This window comes from Zalophus californianus, chromosome 13 (genome assembly GCF_009762305.2).
Source record: "Zalophus californianus isolate mZalCal1 chromosome 13, mZalCal1.pri.v2, whole genome shotgun sequence".
In the NCBI taxonomy this organism is placed as follows: domain Eukaryota; kingdom Metazoa; phylum Chordata; class Mammalia; order Carnivora; family Otariidae; genus Zalophus; species Zalophus californianus.
The window spans coordinates 766,379-784,509 of NC_045607.1; the positions used below are offsets into that span (position 1 = coordinate 766,379).

General features: G+C 68.3%; 2 protein-coding genes across 5 annotated transcripts; one reads left to right on the forward strand and one right to left on the reverse strand.

The window, feature by feature from the left end:
• Positions 1–787: 787 nt before the first annotated feature.
• DPP7 (dipeptidyl peptidase 7) lies at positions 788–5,594 on the forward strand. Of its 3 annotated transcripts, XM_027615947.2 has the most exons (14): positions 788–1,106; positions 1,686–1,943; positions 2,017–2,130; positions 2,210–2,349; positions 2,426–2,589; positions 2,776–2,911; positions 2,979–3,060; positions 3,169–3,335; positions 3,542–3,602; positions 3,863–3,981; positions 4,075–4,231; positions 4,357–4,421; positions 4,922–4,992; positions 5,109–5,244. In XM_027615947.2, the coding sequence occupies exons 2-14, from the start codon at positions 1,862–1,864 to the stop codon at positions 5,242–5,244; spliced, it is 1,494 nt and encodes a 497-aa protein (XP_027471748.1). In that variant the 5' UTR covers positions 788–1,106; positions 1,686–1,861. The 3 variants fall into 3 exon arrangements, 2 of the variants coding, with proteins under 2 accessions (XP_027471748.1, XP_027471750.1); XR_004819525.1 differs by lacking the exon at positions 788–1,106 and having other exon boundaries at positions 1,810–1,943; positions 4,693–4,992; positions 5,109–5,185; XM_027615949.2 differs by lacking the exon at positions 788–1,106 and having other exon boundaries at positions 1,862–1,943; positions 5,109–5,594.
• Positions 5,595–5,835: 241 nt separating this feature from the next.
• Positions 5,836–17,472, reverse strand: LOC113934586 (endoplasmic reticulum mannosyl-oligosaccharide 1,2-alpha-mannosidase). Of its 2 annotated transcripts, XM_027615902.2 has the most exons (13): positions 17,113–17,377; positions 16,543–16,651; positions 15,748–15,863; positions 14,931–15,085; positions 14,534–14,643; positions 13,099–13,284; positions 12,271–12,419; positions 11,676–11,864; positions 9,714–9,904; positions 8,753–8,873; positions 7,956–8,153; positions 7,744–7,875; positions 5,845–6,963 (listed from the first exon to the last, which is right to left on the reverse strand). In XM_027615902.2, exons 1-13 carry the CDS (start codon positions 17,221–17,223, stop codon positions 6,751–6,753), a joined length of 1,980 nt encoding a protein of 659 aa, XP_027471703.1. In that variant the 5' UTR covers positions 17,224–17,377; the 3' UTR covers positions 5,845–6,750. The 2 variants fall into 2 exon arrangements, with proteins under 2 accessions (XP_027471702.1, XP_027471703.1); XM_027615901.2 differs by lacking the exon at positions 16,543–16,651 and having other exon boundaries at positions 5,836–6,963; positions 17,113–17,472.
• Positions 17,473–18,131: the final 659 nt, after the last annotated feature.

Below are 18,131 nucleotides of genomic sequence, written 5' to 3' on the forward strand. Positions count from 1 at the left end.
GGGGCACGGGGGCACGGGCACAGGGGCACAGACACGGGACGGGGGCACAAGGGTGGGCACAGAGGGCGAGGGGCACGGGGGCACGGGCACAGGGGCACAGACACGGGATGGGGGGCACAAGGGTGGGCACAGAGGGCGAGGGGCACGGGGGCACGGGCACAGGGGCACAGACACGGGACGGGGGGCACAAGGGTGGGCACAGAGGGTGAGGGGCACGGGGGCACGGGCACAGGGGCACAGACACGGGATGGGGGGCACAAGGGTGGGCACAGAGGGCGAGGGGCACGGGGGCACAGGGGCACAGACACGGGATGGGGGGCACAAGGGTGGGCACAGAGGGCGAGGGGCACGGGGGCACGGGCACAGGGGCACAGACACGGGACGGGGGGCACAAGGGTGGGCATAGAGGGCGAGGGGCACGGGGGCACAGGGTTACAGGAGACACAGGGACATAGGGGCATTGACAGGACATGGGCACAGGGACGGGGGCAGGGACACGGGGCCATAGGGGTGGGGGCAGGGACTCTGGAGTGTGTGGTGTGGCACTCGGTGACCATGGGGGCCCACACCCATGCGGTGGTGTGACACAGTGGATAGCCATTGTCACCATGCTGGTTGCCACAGTGACCGTCTTGCAACAATGTGAGGTCCTCCCTGCTCAGTCCGGGCCTGTCCTGGGTTCCCAGCCTGCAGCCAAGTGCTGGACCCCAGCCCAGTCGTGTCCCAGCACCGGGCAGGCGGGGCCCGGGCGGAGCCTGGAGGTTGTGCAGGCCAGGGATGGTGTGCAGAGTGGGGCCGGCCGGCCCCCCTCCCCCGCAGCCCGGGGCAGGGGTGGTTCTGCGGCTCTGGCCCCTGACCTGGGCCCAGGCTGGCTGCTGGGGGAGAGGGGGCCCCTGCAGTGTCCGGGCACATCCTGACCCCCTCTGACCAAGGGACCAGTGAAGGTGTTGCAGGATTTTCTGTAGTTCTTGGTCACACCGCTGCAAAGAATGGAGAAGGAGACCACCCAGGGTAGTGGGCCAGGAAGCAAGGTTTATTGAGTGATGGAGGACAAAGCCACCGGAGTTTCAGTGGGCTTGCTGGCGGACAACCTGTCATGCAATCAGGTTCCTGTCATCTCTCGGGTGGGGAAGGCTGGAGGGTTCCTTGCAGGGTGGGTGTAAAATCCTTTTAAGGGTGGTTTCCGCTTCGGGCCAGGACCCCTCATCCTGCCAGCCTATCCTTCATCAAAGGGAGCAGCAGGGGGCAGGGGGGTGGGCGAGAGGGTCCCAGCTCCCAGCGGCTCTCAGCAGCCACATCCCTGCACTGCCCCTGCCTGCCCGGCCGCCCCCCTGCTGCAGCTGTGAGCCGCCCCCCCCCGCCCCCGTCACTTGGACAAGCCCTTTCTGCAGGTCTGCTGGCCTTCTGCCTGAGACCCCTCCTTCCCGCTGCCGCCCCATCTTCCCAAGGTTCCTCCTCTCCTCCTCCGGGGTCAGCCCAGGACGGCACCGTGGGGCCCGGAGGCTGGGAGGCGCCGAGAGGAGCAGCCTGGACAGCCAGTGGGGACCCTCCTGCCTCCCTGTTACCTCTGTGTGGCTCTCACTGCGCGGGGCGCCCGGGCCTGGGCAGTGGCCCCTGGAGGACAGGTGGCTGGGCACACATCCTCTGTCCCAGGACCAGGTCCTAGAGCCGATTTCCGCTTCCAGCGTCCCCACGGCGACTGTCTCCGTGGCAACACAGTGGGTGGTAGGAACCTCGAGGCGGGGACGAAAGGCCCCAGGAGCCGATGGAGGCGCGGAAGTTCCCCAGCGCACAGACTGCTCGGGCTGTCACGTGAGGGCCGCCTGCCAGTCATGTGACCGTGCCCCGCGGCCGAGCAGAGATGGGCGCCCAGCTCCGGCCGGCCCTGCCCTGGGCCCTGAGCCTGCTGCTGGGGCTGGGGCTGCACAGCCTGGGGGCCAGGGGTGAGTGCGGGCCCACGGGCGTCCCCCCACCCTGTCCGGTGTGCCCCGCGCGCTGAGCACCGCACCCCTGCAGCCCACAGGGTACCGGGGAGCGACTTTCGGGAGGGCTACTTTGAGCAGCTTCTGGACCATTTCAACTTCGAGAGGTTTGGCAACAAGACCTTCCCCCAGCGGTTCCTGGTGTCAGGTGAGGTCGCCCTGGGGGTCCCGGGGCCCTAGGGTGCTGCCCCGTGCCTCACCCACCCCTTCCTGCCTCCGCCCGACAGAGAAGTTCTGGAAGAGGGGCAGGGGGCCCATATTCTTCTACACGGGCAACGAGGGGGACGTGTGGTCCTTTGCCAACAACTCGGGGTTCATCCTGGAGCTGGCGGTACAGCAGGAGGCTCTGGTCGTCTTCGCGGAGCACGTGGGTACCGGTGGCGGCGCGGGCGGGGAGGGCGGGCATGGGGGGGGCGCTCAGTCCCACCGGCACCCGCCTGCAGCGCTACTACGGGAAGTCGCTCCCGTTCGGCGAGCAGTCCACACGGCGCGGGCACACGGAGCTGCTCACCGTGGAACAGGCCCTGGCCGACTTCGCGAGGCTGCTCAGCACACTGCGGCGGGACCTCGGGGCCCAGGACAGCCCCGCCATCGCCTTCGGTGGCAGGTGGGTCCTCGCCCAGCTCACTCACTTCTCCCTGAGCCGCACACATGTGCTTGGCCCCAGGGCCGGAATTTCTGTGGGACGGAAGTGGCAGGGCCTCCCGGGGGCACGGTGGGCCCTGGGGAGGGAGAGCTGAGGGGCGTCCTGGGGAGGCTGTGGCCCCAGCCCCCACCCTGTGTGCCCGCCCAGCTACGGGGGGATGCTCAGCGCCTACATGAGGATCAAGTACCCCCATCTCGTGGCCGGCGCGCTCGCGGCCAGTGCGCCCGTTGTGTCTGTGGCCGGCCTCGGCGACTCCTACCAGTTCTTCCGGGATGTCTCAGCGGTGAGTGAGGGTTCGGGGGCCCCGGGGCCGGGCCGGGCTGTGGCAGCCACAACCCTTCTCTCTCCAGGACTTCGAGGGCCAGAGTCCCAAGTGTGCCCAGGGCGTGCGGGACGCGTTCCGGCAGATCAAGGACCTGTTCTTACAGGGAGGTGAGAAAGCCCGCCCGTGAGCTGCGGACCAGCCCTCCCCTCCCTCTGGCCCCCGCCCCACGCCCACCAGCAGCCTCCAGAGACCGTTGTCCCACCTCCTCCTGGCAGCCCATGACACAGTCAGCCGGGAGTTCGGCACCTGCCAGCGCCTGTCCAGCTGGGAGGACCTGACCCAGCTCTTTGGGTTCGCCCGCAATGCCTTCACCGTGCTGGCCATGATGGACTACCCATACCCCACCGACTTCATCGGGCACCTTCCTGCCAACCCAGTCAAGGCAACACAGCTGCTCCCGGCATAAGGAGACGCTGCCTGGGGTCTGGGGAGGGCAGCGTCCGTGGACAGAGAAGGGCCCAGCTGCCGTGGGCTGGCCAGTGCTGGTCAGCCCAAGAGACTCGCAGCCACTCTGGGGCCCGGGACCAGGGAAGGGTGGGCTGCGAGGGGGCTGCAGGCCAAGTGGGGGTCTTTGGTTGGCATCCCTAGGTTGGCTGTGACCGGCTGCTGAGCGAGAGCCAGAGGATCAAGGGGCTGGGAACACTGGCTGGTGCGTCTGCCCCTCAGCCCAGCACCAAGTGTGGGGGTAGACATGGCTTGGGGGTGCGGGCCACGTGCAGGCAAGGAGCACTGATGTCCCCGGACAGTCCCTGGCCCGGCCTGAGGGCTCTGCTCCACAGGTTCTCTGAAAGGTCCAGGCGGGGCGGGCAGCACGCCCCGCCACGACCTGCCCTGCTGGGAGGAGGGCATGGGGGGGGGTCAGGAGCCGCCGGCACAGACCCCAGGAGCTCCCGGGCCCCTGTCCGCCAGGCCTGGTGTACAACTCCTCGGGCACAGCGCCCTGCTTCGACATCTACCTGCAGTACCAGGCTTGCGCAGACCCCACGGGCTGTGGCTCCGGCCCCAATGCCAGGGCCTGGGACTACCAGGTAGGGGGTGCTGGCCGCCCAGGACTGCCCGGGACGGAGGTGCCGGATGCGCCCCACTCCGCCCGCCTGACCCTGGTGTGGGGCATCCCACAGGCCTGCACCGAGATCAACCTGACGTTTTCCAGCAACAACGTGACAGACCTCTTTCCTGAGCTGTCCTTCACCGAGGCCCTCCGCCGGCAGTACTGCCTGGACACGTGGGGCGTGTGGCCCCGGAGGGACTGGCTGCACACCAGCTTCGGCGGGGACGGTGTGGCTCTCGGGATGGCAGCCCCCTTCCCTGTGCCCCACGCGGACTCGGCTCCCCTGATCTGGGCCACGGCTCAGATCCGGGCAGCTGGGCCCAGTCTCCACTTCCATGTCTGTCCCTTTCAGACCTGAAAGCTGCCAGCAACATCCTCTTCTCCAACGGTGACCTGGACCCCTGGGCAGGGGGCGGGGTGAGGCCCGGCCTGGGAGCTGCTGCGGGTGCTCTTGGCTCCTCTTGGCTCTTGGCGGGGGGCCCGAGCAGGACCCTCCCTCTCGGTCAGCCACCCTCCACACCTGGCTTCTGTGTGGCCTTCATTTTCTAACTTCATCTCCTCCTCCCTTTGAGGGTTCTTCCCCTTGGACTTCCTCTGGGGGGAGCGGGCAGAGGGAGGGGGAGAATCTCGGGCAGAATCCCTGCTGAGCACCGGGCCTGCCACGCGGCGCAATCCCACGACCCCACAGGACCTGAGCTGACATCCAGACTTGGACGCTTAACGGACCGAGCCCCCAGATGTCCCCTCCCCGACTTCTTAGTGTGAACTGACGTCAGGCACCCAAATGAGGCCGCTCGTTCCTGCCTCAGCGGCACCCCGAGCTGGACACGCAGCCCCACTGCAGGCTGCACGGGTGGGCAGGGGTGGGGCGGCCGTGGCTCAGAGCACACCGGGCGGCTGTGGGATGTCCTCGACAGATCCGGAGGAACCTGAGCACGTCGGTCCTCGCCATCACCATCCGGGGGGGAGCCCATCACCTAGACCTCAGGTACGGTCCTGCCGGGAGGGGTGCTGCGGGTGGCCCGGGCCAGTGGCTGGACATGGGCCGGGGTGGGGCAAAGCTCGGTCTGCTGCCCAGCTGAGGCCCCCATGCCTTCCCCTTAGAGCGTCTCACCCAGAAGACCCTGCGTCTGTCCGGGAGGCTCGCACGTTCGAGGCCAGGCTCATCCGTGAGTGGGTGGAAGCAGCCAGACGCGAACAGTGGATGCAGATGGCCCGGCGTGGGGGACACGGGGGCTGAGGAGCGCTCCCCAGCCCAGGACCAGAGAGGCCAGCATCTCAGAGGGCTCTGGAGGCGAGCGGCCGTGGCCGACGGAGGGTCTGAAGCAGTGTCCAGCCACGTGTGCTGCGAACTAAGGGAGCAGACGTGGTGAACACACAGCACAGCCGCCCAAACCAGCCTTGCACTGAATAAACCCGAGCCCTCAGTTTCTGTGTGGTCTCAGGGCGTGGGGTGGGGGTACCCTGTGGCCAGCCCAAGTGTCCTCCAGGCAGCCTCACTGAGGGATGCGGTGCTCCACCTGCTACCCCAGCCGGGCCTCTGGGGGCCGGACCCCGGGCATGGAAGGGACCTGGGCCCACAGCTCCACCCCCAGGGTAGGCACCTGCCCTGTCCCGCCCATGGGCACAGAGGAGCTGCGGGCAGCAATGTGGGGGGACGGAGCCCACTTGGAAGAAAGGCCCTGCACCCCGTTCCAGGCGTGGTAGTGTGTCAAGGGTGGAAGGCAGCCCCAGGGGCGGCCACTGGACACCCGAGGGAGCACGGCCAGAACCCAGGTCCTGCCGGGCACGGGGAGCCCGGGCCTCCGCAGAGTCAGCGTCCACCAGCGGGACAGGCCCTGCGGCTCTGGGAAAGAGGATCTTCTAGAAATGACAAGGGAACTGGGCTGCTCAGGAGTGTCAGAGGGAGGACCTGCGCCCGTCCTGGGGACCACCTGGTCCTAGGGAGCAGGCTCCCCCCCAGACGCCAAGGTTCGTCTCTGGAAAAGCGCCCCAAATCAGGGCTCAGGGAGGGAAGCGGCAGGCTCCTGGGGGAGAGACAGGCACACCTCCACCTGTGGACACGGAGCCCAGGACACAAGCCCCGCAGGACGGACGGGCAGGGTGTTCTCTCCTGCAGGAGCAGGGACTCCATGTCCACCCGCACGGGCCCGGGTCCCCAGGCTGCCTGTCACGGCGGAGACCTGACTTCCAAGCAGAGAGCACGAGCTGTGGCTACCACAGCGGCTGGGACTCCGACCAGGGCTGAGGAAACACGGGGTCTCACACGTGACAACGTCAGCGCAAATCTACTTTATGGTCCATTCTAGCAGGCGGTCCAGAGGCAGGACGAACTCGCCCACCCGCCCCTCCCAGCCCCTGCAGGGCCAGGGGGGATCCCTGAGTCCAACGTGTAAACACCACAGCCCACCAGGTGCCCGGATGCGCAGGGGGTCACAGGCGCCCCCCCAGACCCTCGGGTCAGGGCACGTCGCAGGCTCTGATCCCAGGCTGAGCCGCATGTCGGGCCGTCCCTTCAGCTCTCGTCTCTGAACACTATGTGGGGGACCCAGCGCAGCCCCGGCTGACGACCAGGCACGAGGGACCACCACGAAGCCCGGGCACCGGCAGGCGAAGCTGGCCGGGTATTCGGAATGTAAACACGATTCAAGATTCACAGGAAGAAGGAAGAAGCCTCCTCCAGTGGACGGGAAACCATGAATCACAGCAAGGATGGGTCACGTCCGAGGCACTGCCCACAGCGGCGTCAGGCCCCCCTAGGCGGGACCCAGATGGGCAAGGGGTGAGCCTCGGTGTTGAACACGTAGGCGTCCAGGCTGAGCAGGTCTGGGTCGTCGGAGAAGAGCAGATACAGGTACTTGAGCGTCTCCCCCAGAAAGAAGCTCTCCATCTTGTCCCTGGGCTGGGGATTGAGGGGGTCCTGGACGTTGCTGATGGACGAGTAGCCGCCCGAGGGGACCTGCACGAAGCCGAGACCGCGGGGTCATGGCTGCAGACACAGCCGGCTCCCCACGCCGGGCTCGGCCCTCCGCGTGCGGGCCCGGCAGCCAGACGGCCCCCTCCCCAAGTCTCCCTGCCTCACCGGGGCACGCGCGTGCGGCCCAGGGCAGGGCCTGGGGGCGGGGGTGACCCCAAGGTGCACCAGGGGACTGGCCCCCCTGGAGGTCAGCCACAGTTCCTCAAGACACCCCCTCAGAGGGGCCAGCCCCCCTCAGCTGCCCTGATGGAAAGCGCCGCCTCCGAAACCCAGGGGCCGCCTCCCGAAGGCCCCGAGATCACCTGAGGAGTCCAGACCCCACCGCCTCACACACCACAGGGCAGAGGTCAGGTTCTGGCTCTGCCAGGGTGGGTGGCGGGCCCTGGACAGGGCGTGACCTCCTCAGAGCCACGGCCCCGGCGGCAGGACGGGCGGCAGGGCCCCGAGCACGGTGGGGGCAGTGCCAGGTCATGGCGCCGTCTGGGGAGCGGCGGCCCCGAGGTCATCCCGGGGCGGAGAAGGGCTGCCCCGGCCACACGGAGGATCCGGGAAGGATGCGCCCCGTGCACATGGGGCCACGGCAGGGGCTCTCCCCACAGAGCCTGGTCCTTCGAGACGCGACCAAGGGACACCCCGGCCCCCACGTGCCCCGAACTCCCGAGGCCACGGCGAGCCTGCGCCCCCACCCCCATCCCCGCGGCCCGGGGCGAGGTGGCCAGTGAGGAGCCGGGACGCCGACCAGGCGGCGGGCAGGCGGCTCACCCGTGCGTACGCGTTGAAGCTCTGCAGGATCTGCCAGCCCCAGTCCTGGTATTTGGGGTCCCCCGTGAGGCGGTACAGGTAGAACAAGCTCTCCACCGTCTCGGGCCGCAGCAGATTGTGCCTGTCGGCGGGCTGGGACGGGGGAACACGGGCTGAGCTCAGGCGAGGCCCCCGGCGCCCCCCCCCGCCACCAGAGCCCGGCCCCGGCTCACCTTGACCTGCACATCCTTCTGGTCGCTCTGAGGGTACAGGTTGAAGTGCACAATTTCGGGGCTCAGCCCCGTCTCCATCTGACGGTTCATCTGGTAGCAGGTGTCCATGAGCGCCCGGGCCAGCTCCATGTGGTCAGCGGGCAGGCCGTGGTGGGCGCCCAGAGCCAGCGTCCCTGGCAGGAAGCACACCAGGTGGTCCTGAAATCAGAGCGTGTCCTCACCACCGCTGAGTCTGTGGCCGCACGGGGCGGGGGGCGGCAGCACCGGCTCCAGCGCTGTCTCGGGCCTCCCACGTCCCCAGGAGTCCACGGGCCCGAGCGGGGACGCCTCAGGTCCACTCGGGCAAGTGACTCAACTACAGGCCCAGCACTTGGGGCTCAACGGGAGCAGGGGAGAAGCTGGTGGCAGGATACCCCCTGCCCCTCCCGGGAGAGCAGATGCTGACCGGGGCCTCCCCCCCGACCCTCCGCCCGACCCCACAACACCGATGGGGCACCGCGGTCCCGGTGGCAGGAGACCAGGGCAGAGGGGAGAGGGAGGGTCCCTGGGAGGCGGGGAGCCGGGACCCCGGGGGAGCGGCCAGGGGCCCGTCGCAGACCCAGCTGGGTCTCCCCCTCAGCTCCCCCTGCCGTCGTGGGGACAACCCAGGCCACGCAGCCCAGCCGCACACGCCACGGCCAGAATTTCATCGCTCTCTGCGACGTCCTGACTCACAAATCCGTCGCGGTTCAGGACACGCGGGAGGGTGCTGAAGCCCCCCGCCCCCGACACCCCACCTGGCTCGTGCACACGCTCACCATCTTGGCGCTGAAGCGGCCGTGGGCGAGCTCCCCCACGAAGGTGAGCTTCCTGGGCTCAGACCTGCGCAGCAGGTGCCTCTTGATTCCCTCGATGGCTTCGAGGTAGTCTTCCACTAACCTGGGCAGAGCGGCAGGCCCCGTCAGCTCCAGCGAGGTGGGCGCACGGTCCCCCCCGCCCGGGTCACCCAGGAGGGGCCGCACGGCCGTGAGCTGTCACGTACACGCTAGTGGCCGAGAGGCCTGGCCCCGTCTGGGGTGGCGCCGGGCCAGCCCGGAGGGGGAGGCTCGCAGCCGGCTGCAGCGTGGGGCATAGGGCTGTGCCTTCTGCTCCCACGGAGGGTCGCTCCTCTCAACCTGCCCCGAGGGGCCACCCAAGCCTAGCCTCTGCAGAGCCCCAGGACCCCGACGACCCCACAGGCTCCCCAGGCGTGACACCCTTGTCCCTGCCCGCAGGGGTCGGCCCGGAGCTGCCCCCGGGGGTTCTGGGGGGCGGTCACCACTAGGCTCGAGATTTCGGGGATTTCCGGTTCCCTCACAAGGGTGAGCTCTGTCTTCCACACCGTGGGACGCAGCTACGAATCGCGCCGCCCTCCGGGAAAGCTCGTATTCTAAGCGTCCGACAGTAAGCGCGGGAGGCCCAGGTGTTCCTGGCCGCCTTCTGCCGGGGAGCACGTGCACACGGTGGCCTCCACAACCCCGGGGGGGCACCGCTCAGCTGGTGAGCTGGGGGCCCCTCGGCCCGGCCCGGACCCCGGGCCCTGCCTGGCACGGAAGGGCCATGGGGCTCAGCGACCGGCCAGGTCCCCTGCTCCTCGGCACATGGGCTGTGCTTGGAAGAAACGCATCCCCCGCGGAGGGGCCGAGTACGGGCCCCGCACAGCTGCGGCCGCCTGACCGAGACCCCAGCACCAGGGGAGCCGCAGGGACCCCGCCCCAACGCAGCAGAAACCGGCCTCACTGGGTCTCCTTCTTTCCGCCCTGGATCCACTGCTTCAGCAGGTACTCGTAGTAGCTGTCGGCCCTGGCGCCCAACGTGAACACGCCCATGTGCGTGAAGAGGCCGCTGTGGGTGTTGATGAACATGGGCACCAGCCCGTCCTTCTTCCCGGACAGCGAGTGGACGCGCCTCGTCACCTCCTCCGCAGCCTCCTGGGGCACACGAGGGGAGAGCGGGGGTGAGCGAGGGGGGCGGGCAAGCTGCAGAGAGGGGCTGCGTTGGCTCGCCCCCATGTGACGGATCTGCTCCCCGCGGAGGAGAGAGCAGGCCGGCGTCCCGGCCTGCGGCATCCCCCAGCCCAGCTGCCCGATAGAGGCTTCTGAGACTGGCCCAGGCCCCGCGGCGACCTGGTCCGGAGGCCTCACGCGTGGCCGCCTTGAGGGGCGGCCCGATGACCGGGCCCGACTCATCCTCAGGACGGGGGACCGTGTCTGAAAACCACAGCCCTGGTGCCCACGACCTCCTGCCCAGGTGCGGCCGGGTGCTCCCACTTGCTGGAGGAAAGGCAGGCAGGGCTGCTTCCACGCTCGGGCTCGCGGCTCATCCCCCCCGGTGAGCTCCTGTGCACCCTTCAAGACCCAACCCGCCTCAGCTCGTCCGAGCTCACTGCCCGGGCTGGGCGGCACCGGCATCTGGGCTCCACCGCTCTGTGCGCATCCTGTCACCGCGCTCAGGACCCCGCGCAGGGAGCCGTTTCCTGGGCTCGACCTGATGCGCACGCCCACACCCACACCCAGAGTCTTCTCTGGTCCCCCGGCATCGGGCGGGCGCCTGGCTGACGCCTCAGGAGCAGGCGCACACGTGCTGAGCTGCTGGACTAGGAGCCAAGGACGGGAAGACCACCACGCCGTCCACAGGCGGGGAGGGGCCTGCACGCACCTCACTGCCCAGGACACACGCGCAGGGCCGGCAAGCATTCGGGGAACGCCGCGCGTCATCGGTACAGAAATCAAATCGCAGCGAGGCACCCTCAAGCGCCCGACACGACAGTCGTCACTGAAGGCTGACCGACTGACCACGCGCCGGCCGCCGTGGAAGAACCGGAGGCTGAGCGTGGCACGACCCTGCTCGTGGGAGCGCCCTCTCATGACCCCCACGGCGGACCCAAGCCCAGCGGGCGGCCGCCGGTCGTTGAGAAGGGATGCGTGGACACGTGCCGTGGCACAGAGGGATGCCGTGGGCGCCTTCCACGCGGAGGAAAACCTCACCTGCCGCGAACGAGCCGGACGCGGGACCCCACCACGCGGGATGTTCGGAACAGGGAAAGCCCCCCCGCCCCCCCAGGCCCACACACGCACGGAAGGGAGCGTCAGGGGCGCGGGCCTACTGCTGAAGGGGACCCCGTCGTCGTGGCGACAGAGTGCACCAACGGCCACGCCCGGGGAACGCGGTGCCGGGTACACGCGAGGAGCCATGATCTTATCTGAATCACGACCCGGTGCTTTCCAAAGAGAGGAGAGCAGCCGGCACGCTGTGCCGAGCCCAGACGCTCCCCCACGAGGACCGCGGCACGGCAGAATGGGGCCGAGGACGCACCGACAAGAATGGCCAACCACAGCGATCGAGCGAGAAACACCAAAGCGCGGCTCCCTCGTTTGCACCCACCCCCCCCCCCCGGGTGCGGCCGCCACTGCCCCCCCCCCCGCCCCCAACCCCACAGCATGTGGGAGGCCGTTGGCTGGCACCCTGAGGACACGGGCCTCCAGCAGGGCAGGGCCGGGCGGGGACTCGGCCCCCAGACGCCGCCTCGACGCCCCGGCCTCTGTTCTCACTGAGAAAGCGGGATCTGCCGAAGAGAAACGGGCAACGAGAAAGGAAACGAGAGGGGGGTCTCGGGGCGGCCCAGGGTCGACCCGCACGCGAGCCCGTACCTCCTGTGGCGAGCCGGCCGCACTCCCGGCCAACGGCCCGGCCCCTCCGTACCTGAAACTTCCTACTGCCCGTGAGGCGCGAGAGCTCCCGGAACTCCAGCTGAATGCTTGTGACCTCGGCCACCGTGCTGTCCGAGGTCCAGCGGGGCGGGTGGGCGGCCCCGGTGCCGATGTTCACGTCGGAGTAGGGGATCTTGGAGGGCGTCTGGAACGCAGGCATGAGCCGATTCCCAAAATCCTCCTGATACACGACACAGCGAGGAATCAAGGCTCCCTGCCGCACGGCAGCCTCGCCTCCGTTCCACGACGCCAGCCCGTCCCCCACCTCCATCCGGTCACGTGGACACGGGACTTTGCTGGCTTCCCGTGGCCTCTACACTCCACGGCAGCCAAACCGAGCTGGCCTCGAGGATTTCCGAGAGAGGGTCCCTGCAAGTCGCGGTGCCCACAGGCGGCACGATGCCCGCTCCCGCACACGCGCGGAAACCAGGCTCAAAGGGATGGGAGCACGGAGAACTGGGAACTGACAGCCCCCTCCCCTGCCCTCCCCGAGTCCCGGGAGCCCAGCGACAACCGCTCGCACGCTCACGCTCGCTCGGGACTGCTCTCCCCGCAGGCGTGAGTCCCCTTGGCGCCGGGACACTCACGGCCTTCTTCAGGAAGAGGTCGTCCCCGGACAGGTGGTAGGCGCTCAGAAGCCCGCCCAGGATGCGGATCGTGCTCTCAAACAGGTTGACGTCCACGTCTTTCTGAAACCGCAGCTTCTTAGACACCCACTTCCTGGCCTCTTCAAACTCTGTGGCACGGAAGAGTGTGGGGAGGGGAGCGGGTCAGTGGTCCTAGTGCGCCCCCGTGACCTCTCGCTCGGGAGGCCCCCTGCATTCTCGTGTCGCTCTTTCTCCCGCAGGCTCGCCGCGTCGTGTCCTGCAGCCGGGGAAGGAGCCGTCGCGTCCTCACGCGCACAGAGAAAAGGGAGCCGGCGGCGTGCGCTCGAGACCACAGGCGGCCGACGGTGGAACACCGCGGTACAAAGGGCCGCGTGAGTAATTTAGCGGGAAAACGGACTTTATCAATTCAGAAACAACCAAACACCCGCGATCTCCAAGCCACCCGACCTGCGAGGCGTAAGGAGGCCGTGAGGGAGAGACCCGGGGCACCGAGAGCCTACCGGATCCCGTGCCACCTCCCGCCACAGAGCCCCTTCCGGCTGCAACAGAGGATCCGGCTGGAACCGCCCCTGGACGCCGCGGCCCACGTCCGCAGCGGGTGTCCTGAGCGTCCCCCTGGGCGCCCGACGTCAAGCGGCAAAGCAACTGCCCAGGCCCAGCACGCCCGCTGCCATCACCCACGCGAAGGGAGAGCGCGCCCGAGGGAAACGACAGCGTTTACGCCCTCCCGCTCACGGCTCGCTCGCTCGCTCGCTCGCCCTAGAGTCACCCGAGAACTTGGCCGTGTGCTAGGGAACGAGCAGGTACCTTTTCTCAGACCTAAAATCCACATGGTATCCAGGGCGTCAATCAGCGTCAGGCCCAGGCCAAACCACTCGCTGAAGGACCTGGACACGGGTTTCAGCTCGTCGTGGCCCCAGGCGAACTTGCGGTATCCGGCCCATGCGTGGCGGAAGGCATCGATCACGGCCCTCTGACGCTCGTTCGGGGAAGCTGGAAGGAAGAGAGCAGGTCACCGGGACCGGCCCCGGTCAGGGTTCACACAGGGCCCCTGTGCAGCCCCAAGCCGAATGGGGCACGGTGAGGGGGCGCCCTTGTCCAGCGTAGGGGCAGCAGTCGATGGTGCCGAAGGTCGGGTCCTCACGGCTGGACACGTCTGCCAAGGCGGCGAGGCCGCCGAGGCCTGCGAGGACAGCACGGTCTCTCGTCCGCCTCCACCAGGGGCCCGGTGGGCACGACCCTCTGGGGCTCGGGGACCATGCGGTGAGCACCCGACGGCCGCACCGTGCCCTTTGGCTTCGGGACTGTCGAGCGTGCCGGCTGCTGCTCACCCGGACGGGAGCGCCCCATCTTCCAGGTGCCCCTGCCGCACCTCCTCACCCCGGGCGTTTTCAAAGAGGAAACAACGTGGAGCAGGTGCACCCGAGGCCCCACGTAGCCCTTCCGGGGTGCCCTCGTGACTGATGCGGGGCAGAAGGTCTCTGCCCTCCACACCTGGGAGGATGGGGCACGAGTTACAGTCACCGCGTGGACAGAACCGTGCGCGTCCACGGCTGCACCGCACGTGTTCTCTCGGCGTGGTCTGAGGCCCAGCCGTGTCGATAGCCGCGGCTCCGACACGCGTCCTCCAAGCCGCATGATCACTCTGTCTCCCCCACGTGCCCGGGGCCGCGCGTCCCGGGGCCGGGCTCCCTCGTCCCCCTTCCTTCGGAGGCAACGGCAGCTGGGACCAGAGGGCCACAGCCTGGGCCCTGACTGGGGTGAGCTGGCGCGAGCCCCGCTCCACCGGGCACGTGGCCTTGGCCGTGACAAGCCTACCCTGGTTCTCTGATCTGGGGGATGGGGATACGACCGGCGCGTGACCTCAGAGGGCACCGTGAGATCCGGAGCAGACAGGCTGCACGGGGCTTACAGAGCACCCATGCCCAGAAGGCCCTCCACTACGGGTGCCACCACGCGAGACGCCGCAGACCTGCCGGGAGAGCCCGTCCGGCCTGAGTGGAGACGCAGAGGGGTCGGCTGTGTCTCCACATTCCCCAGGCGCCCTCCCCCTGCCACGTCCCGTGGCACAGACCCAGGCCGGGAAACAGGGAAACGAGTTTCCTGCCCACACGGGCGGCCCGTGGCTGCAGCGACGGGCCACCAAGGAGCCCCGCGTCATCTCCCAGGCTCTCTGGCGTCCGCACACCCTCTCCGTCAGAATGTCCAGGTGAGGCCCCACAGGGTGCAGGTAGGGCCTTACCTGCTTGGTTCTGAATCCTGGGGGCCTGTGAGGAAGGCTTGTGGGGGGCCTCTGCCTTTCTCGAAGGAAGTTCGGTGCCGGGCTGCGGCTCAATCACCGCTCCCCTCCAGCTTCGGGGAGAGAAGGAAGAGCAATCAGCCAGCTTGAGGGCGGAGATGCAAACGCCCCAAGGTCCCCGCCACCTGGCGGGCCTCCCTGCTGCCCTCCACTCCGAGCAGGACCAAGCAGAAGGCGGGGCCCGCCCCCACCAGGGTCCCGCTCTAGATCCTGCCTGCTTTGAAAGCAAGATGTACTCTAGACGTCGTGCTCATTCCCCTCCTCTTTGGTTTTCAGAGAACGTCAGATACGCGGGCCTCAGCGTGTCTGCACGTCCAGCCTCCTCTGGCGCTCCTCGTACCTGACCACTGTTCTCTGCGTGTTCTCTTCTCGACGAGCGTCGCCCACCGCCTCGTCCCTCCGCTGGGTGTCGTCCTGCCTCCGGTCCTCGGAGTCTTTACCGGGGGCTCGAATCTGCAGGTTGGGCGGTCGCCGTCGGAAATGCCTCTTCGGCTTCTAGATAAAAATAAGAGTCACCCGTGAAAACACTTCAGTTGCCTGCGGGCTGCTCTTCCTTTTCCCCTGAGACGCTCCCCTATCAGACCCAACCCCACGGATTGTGTGAACCGGCTAGCAGCACACGGCCCCAGAGGAAATTCCTTTCGTTTTTCATCACAACACGCAGATTTGGCCAGGAGATCCTGACTCGCCATCTCCTGGCCCCGACCGACCGCCATGGAGACTGCGCCAACGGGCTGGCGTGGCCCTGGATGGCGGGTTAAACTCCTGGTCCGGGATGCTTCCAGACTGTCACAGTCCCTAAAGGTAGCAAGAGAAGTTCAGGACACGTCCCCGTGGATGGAGCCGGAGAGAACACTCTCGCGGGCCTGGGCCCCGGGACTCCTGCACTTCATCCTCGAACGCCGTGGCAAGGGAAGGGCGCCGGGTCCAGGGACGGAGGGCGGGGGCCCGGGAGCAGCCAGTCCTCAAGGGAGGGCGGGCGGGAGGAGGCGCCTCCTCCAGAGGACAGGAAGGAGGCCCCCTTGGGATCGGAAGAGGGTCACACAGATGGTGAGAGAAAGAATTCTTCCCCGTCTGCTTGAAACACCACACACTGTTCTGAAACGCCCGCGGGTCGGACCCCGGCGACGACCCCACGTGCAGTTGATCCAAAGTACCTGAGGTAAAACCCCTGGGAAGTTTTCTGGATTAGCATCTGCTTTCTGAGGAGCTGGCAGCACGGGCGGATCCGCAGGTCTCATCTTCCGCTCTTCTGCTGACCGGCCGTTCACGGCTAAACAAGAGAACTGGTTTGATCCCCAACAGGCCACACAGCCTAGAGGAGATTCAAAGCGTGTCATAGAGCACGTCCAGGCGGGCACGATTCCTTATGAAAGGACGTTGTGAGACCCGGGGAAGGTCACCGAAACGAATCCAAGGACGGCCAGAGGGAATCACACCTTTTTCAAAGCCCTTGGCAGTTCTGGGCCTTGACCCCAACCCACGCCCCACAAATACATGCCCTTAAGCTCTTCCCTTCCAGGGACTACGGAGGGTAGCAAGCGGCCCACTGGCTTGAGCCACCTGCAGCGGCTCCTCAGCCTTCCTGCTGGACGCCAGCCAGGACCTTAACAGAGAAATTCACCAGGATTCTCTACGCGCTCACCGGAACCCTGCCCGGGCCTTTCCAAAGACACGGGAACACGTGTGAGGAAGGTCACGGGGTGTATCTGGACCGAGCTTGCGACCTCAGGACCTCAACTTCTCTGCGAGGCAGAGGGGATGGAGATGCCGGGACTTAACACCAGACACTAAGGGAGCAGCTGGACAAGGGGAAACTCTCATCCGTGTTCTGGCCACGCGGATAAAAACGCTCTACCCGTTGACCTTTAAGGTGGACTGCCCGACCCTTCTGCCCGGTCAGCCCTCGGTGACACACACACATCACGTTAAGGCACCCGTGCAGCCGATACCTCTCCACTGGTCAGCCACGCTGATGTAGGACACGAGTCCACAGAGCAGCAGAAGCGTGAGCAAGAAGAGGATCGCGTTCCGCTGTAATCTCGACAGCTGCTTCCATTTCTAAGGGGGAGCACGGAGAAGGAGGCTCCTGACTGAAAGCGGCACAACCGGGAACCTCTCCAACCGCTGCCAGGGCAGAGCGGACAACCAGGAACTCCCCAGCCCGGTTTCGGCACCGGGGGAGCTGCCCTCTCGCCAGGGACGGGCGAGCCGCCGCACGGGCAGTGCAGAGATGCCCGCACGCGGCGCGCGCCGGCTCCGGCCGCCGGCGGGACCTCGCACCTGCCCAGAAGTGGGGCGCGGACGCCCCGCAGCCCGACACCGCTGGGCACACTCCAGAGCGGGCACAGGCTGGGCTCCTGCCTCGCCGCCCCGAGGGACAGCTCTCAGCGCGGGAAGCCGCGCGCCGCCCCCACCCCGCGGAGCTCGGGCCCCAGAGACCGCGGCAGGCCGGCTCCATCGCCCCCTGGGCCCGCGACCCCGGGACCCCGGGACCCCGGGACCCCGGGCTGGACCCTCACCCTCCAGCACGAGCGCCGCCGCCAGCTTTTGCTGCCGTCGTAGCTCTGGCCGAGGCTCAGCGTCACCGAGATGAAGTCCCGATGCGGCGCCGGCGGCGGCGTCGGATACATGACAGCGGCGGAGGCGGCCCGGGCGGCCCCGCCCACTGGCGGCGTCAGGAGGCCGGGCTCTGAGAGGGGCCGGGGGCTTCGCTGGTCCCACACCCGCGGGCAGCCATCGCAGCGCCGTCCACACCCCGCCCATCGCGTGCGCGGCCAATGCGCCTGCGCCGCGCCCTCCTCACCCCCCACTGCGCCTGCGCCCGCCCTCTCGGGCCCAGCGCGCGTGTTTACTTACCACTGCGCCGGCGCACGGCCGCACCGTGACCGCACGCCCTCAGCGCTTGCCCGCCCGCGCCTGCGCACGGCTGTCCCGCCGGCGCGCCGCCTTGGCCTGGGCCCGGGGCGGTGTCCCCGGGGCCGGCCGGCGCTCCGCGGAGGCGCGGAAGGGCGGAACAGGCCCGTAGCGCCGAAGGTCTCCCCGGCTCCGGGCCCTGCCCGGAGCTTGCCGCCGCCGCACCTCGAACTCGGCCCCTGCGCGGCGCTCTGCGGGCCCGGCTCCTTGGGTGAGCCCGCCGCCCCGCAGTCCCGGCGGCGGCATTTCTGCGTGCGCGTCCTGCTCGGCACCTTGGCTAGTCGGAGCCTGCGCCAGAGAGAGCCTCGTGCGCTCCCGTCCCGTTCCCTTCTAGAGACCGCCGCCGCAGGTCTCTCCCCACACCCAGCCCCGCTGGTGGCGCCGGCCCTGCCCGAATGCCTCCTTCCCTGCACGTCCCGCTAGCAGGGAGACGGTGGGACCGGGAGGGTGAGTCACCAGCCTCCCAAGCTGAGAGTGCAGGAGCCCTCCCTTGGAGCGCTGGCTCGGGGGCAGGATCTGGGTCCTCCCCCTCCCCCCCGGGTGTCTGACCCACTGGGTTGTCTCAGGCCGCCCTGAGACCCTGGCGAAGAGCTGGGCGGGAGCGCGAGGGGATTCCTGGACAGCC

Coding starts and splice junctions, on each gene's coding strand:
- DPP7 (XM_027615947.2), top strand. CDS start 1,862: ATGGGCGCCCAGCTCCGGCCGGCCCTGCCCTGGGCCCTGAGCCTGCTG. Junction 3,061..3,168: donor GGACCTGTTCTTACAGGGAG/GTGAGAAAGCCC, acceptor TCCTCCTGGCAG/CCCATGACACAGTCAGCCGG. Junction 3,982..4,074: donor CCAGGGCCTGGGACTACCAG/GTAGGGGGTGCT, acceptor GGCATCCCACAG/GCCTGCACCGAGATCAACCT.
- LOC113934586 (XM_027615901.2), bottom strand. CDS start 17,356: ATGGGCGGGGTGTGGACGGCGCTGCGATGGCTGCCCGCGGGTGTGGGA. Junction 12,420..13,098: donor GATTTTAGGTCTGAGAAAAG/GTACCTGCTCGT, acceptor TCCGTGCCACAG/AGTTTGAAGAGGCCAGGAAG. Junction 9,905..11,675: donor CGGGCAGTAGGAAGTTTCAG/GTACGGAGGGGC, acceptor CGTGTGCCCCAG/GAGGCTGCGGAGGAGGTGAC.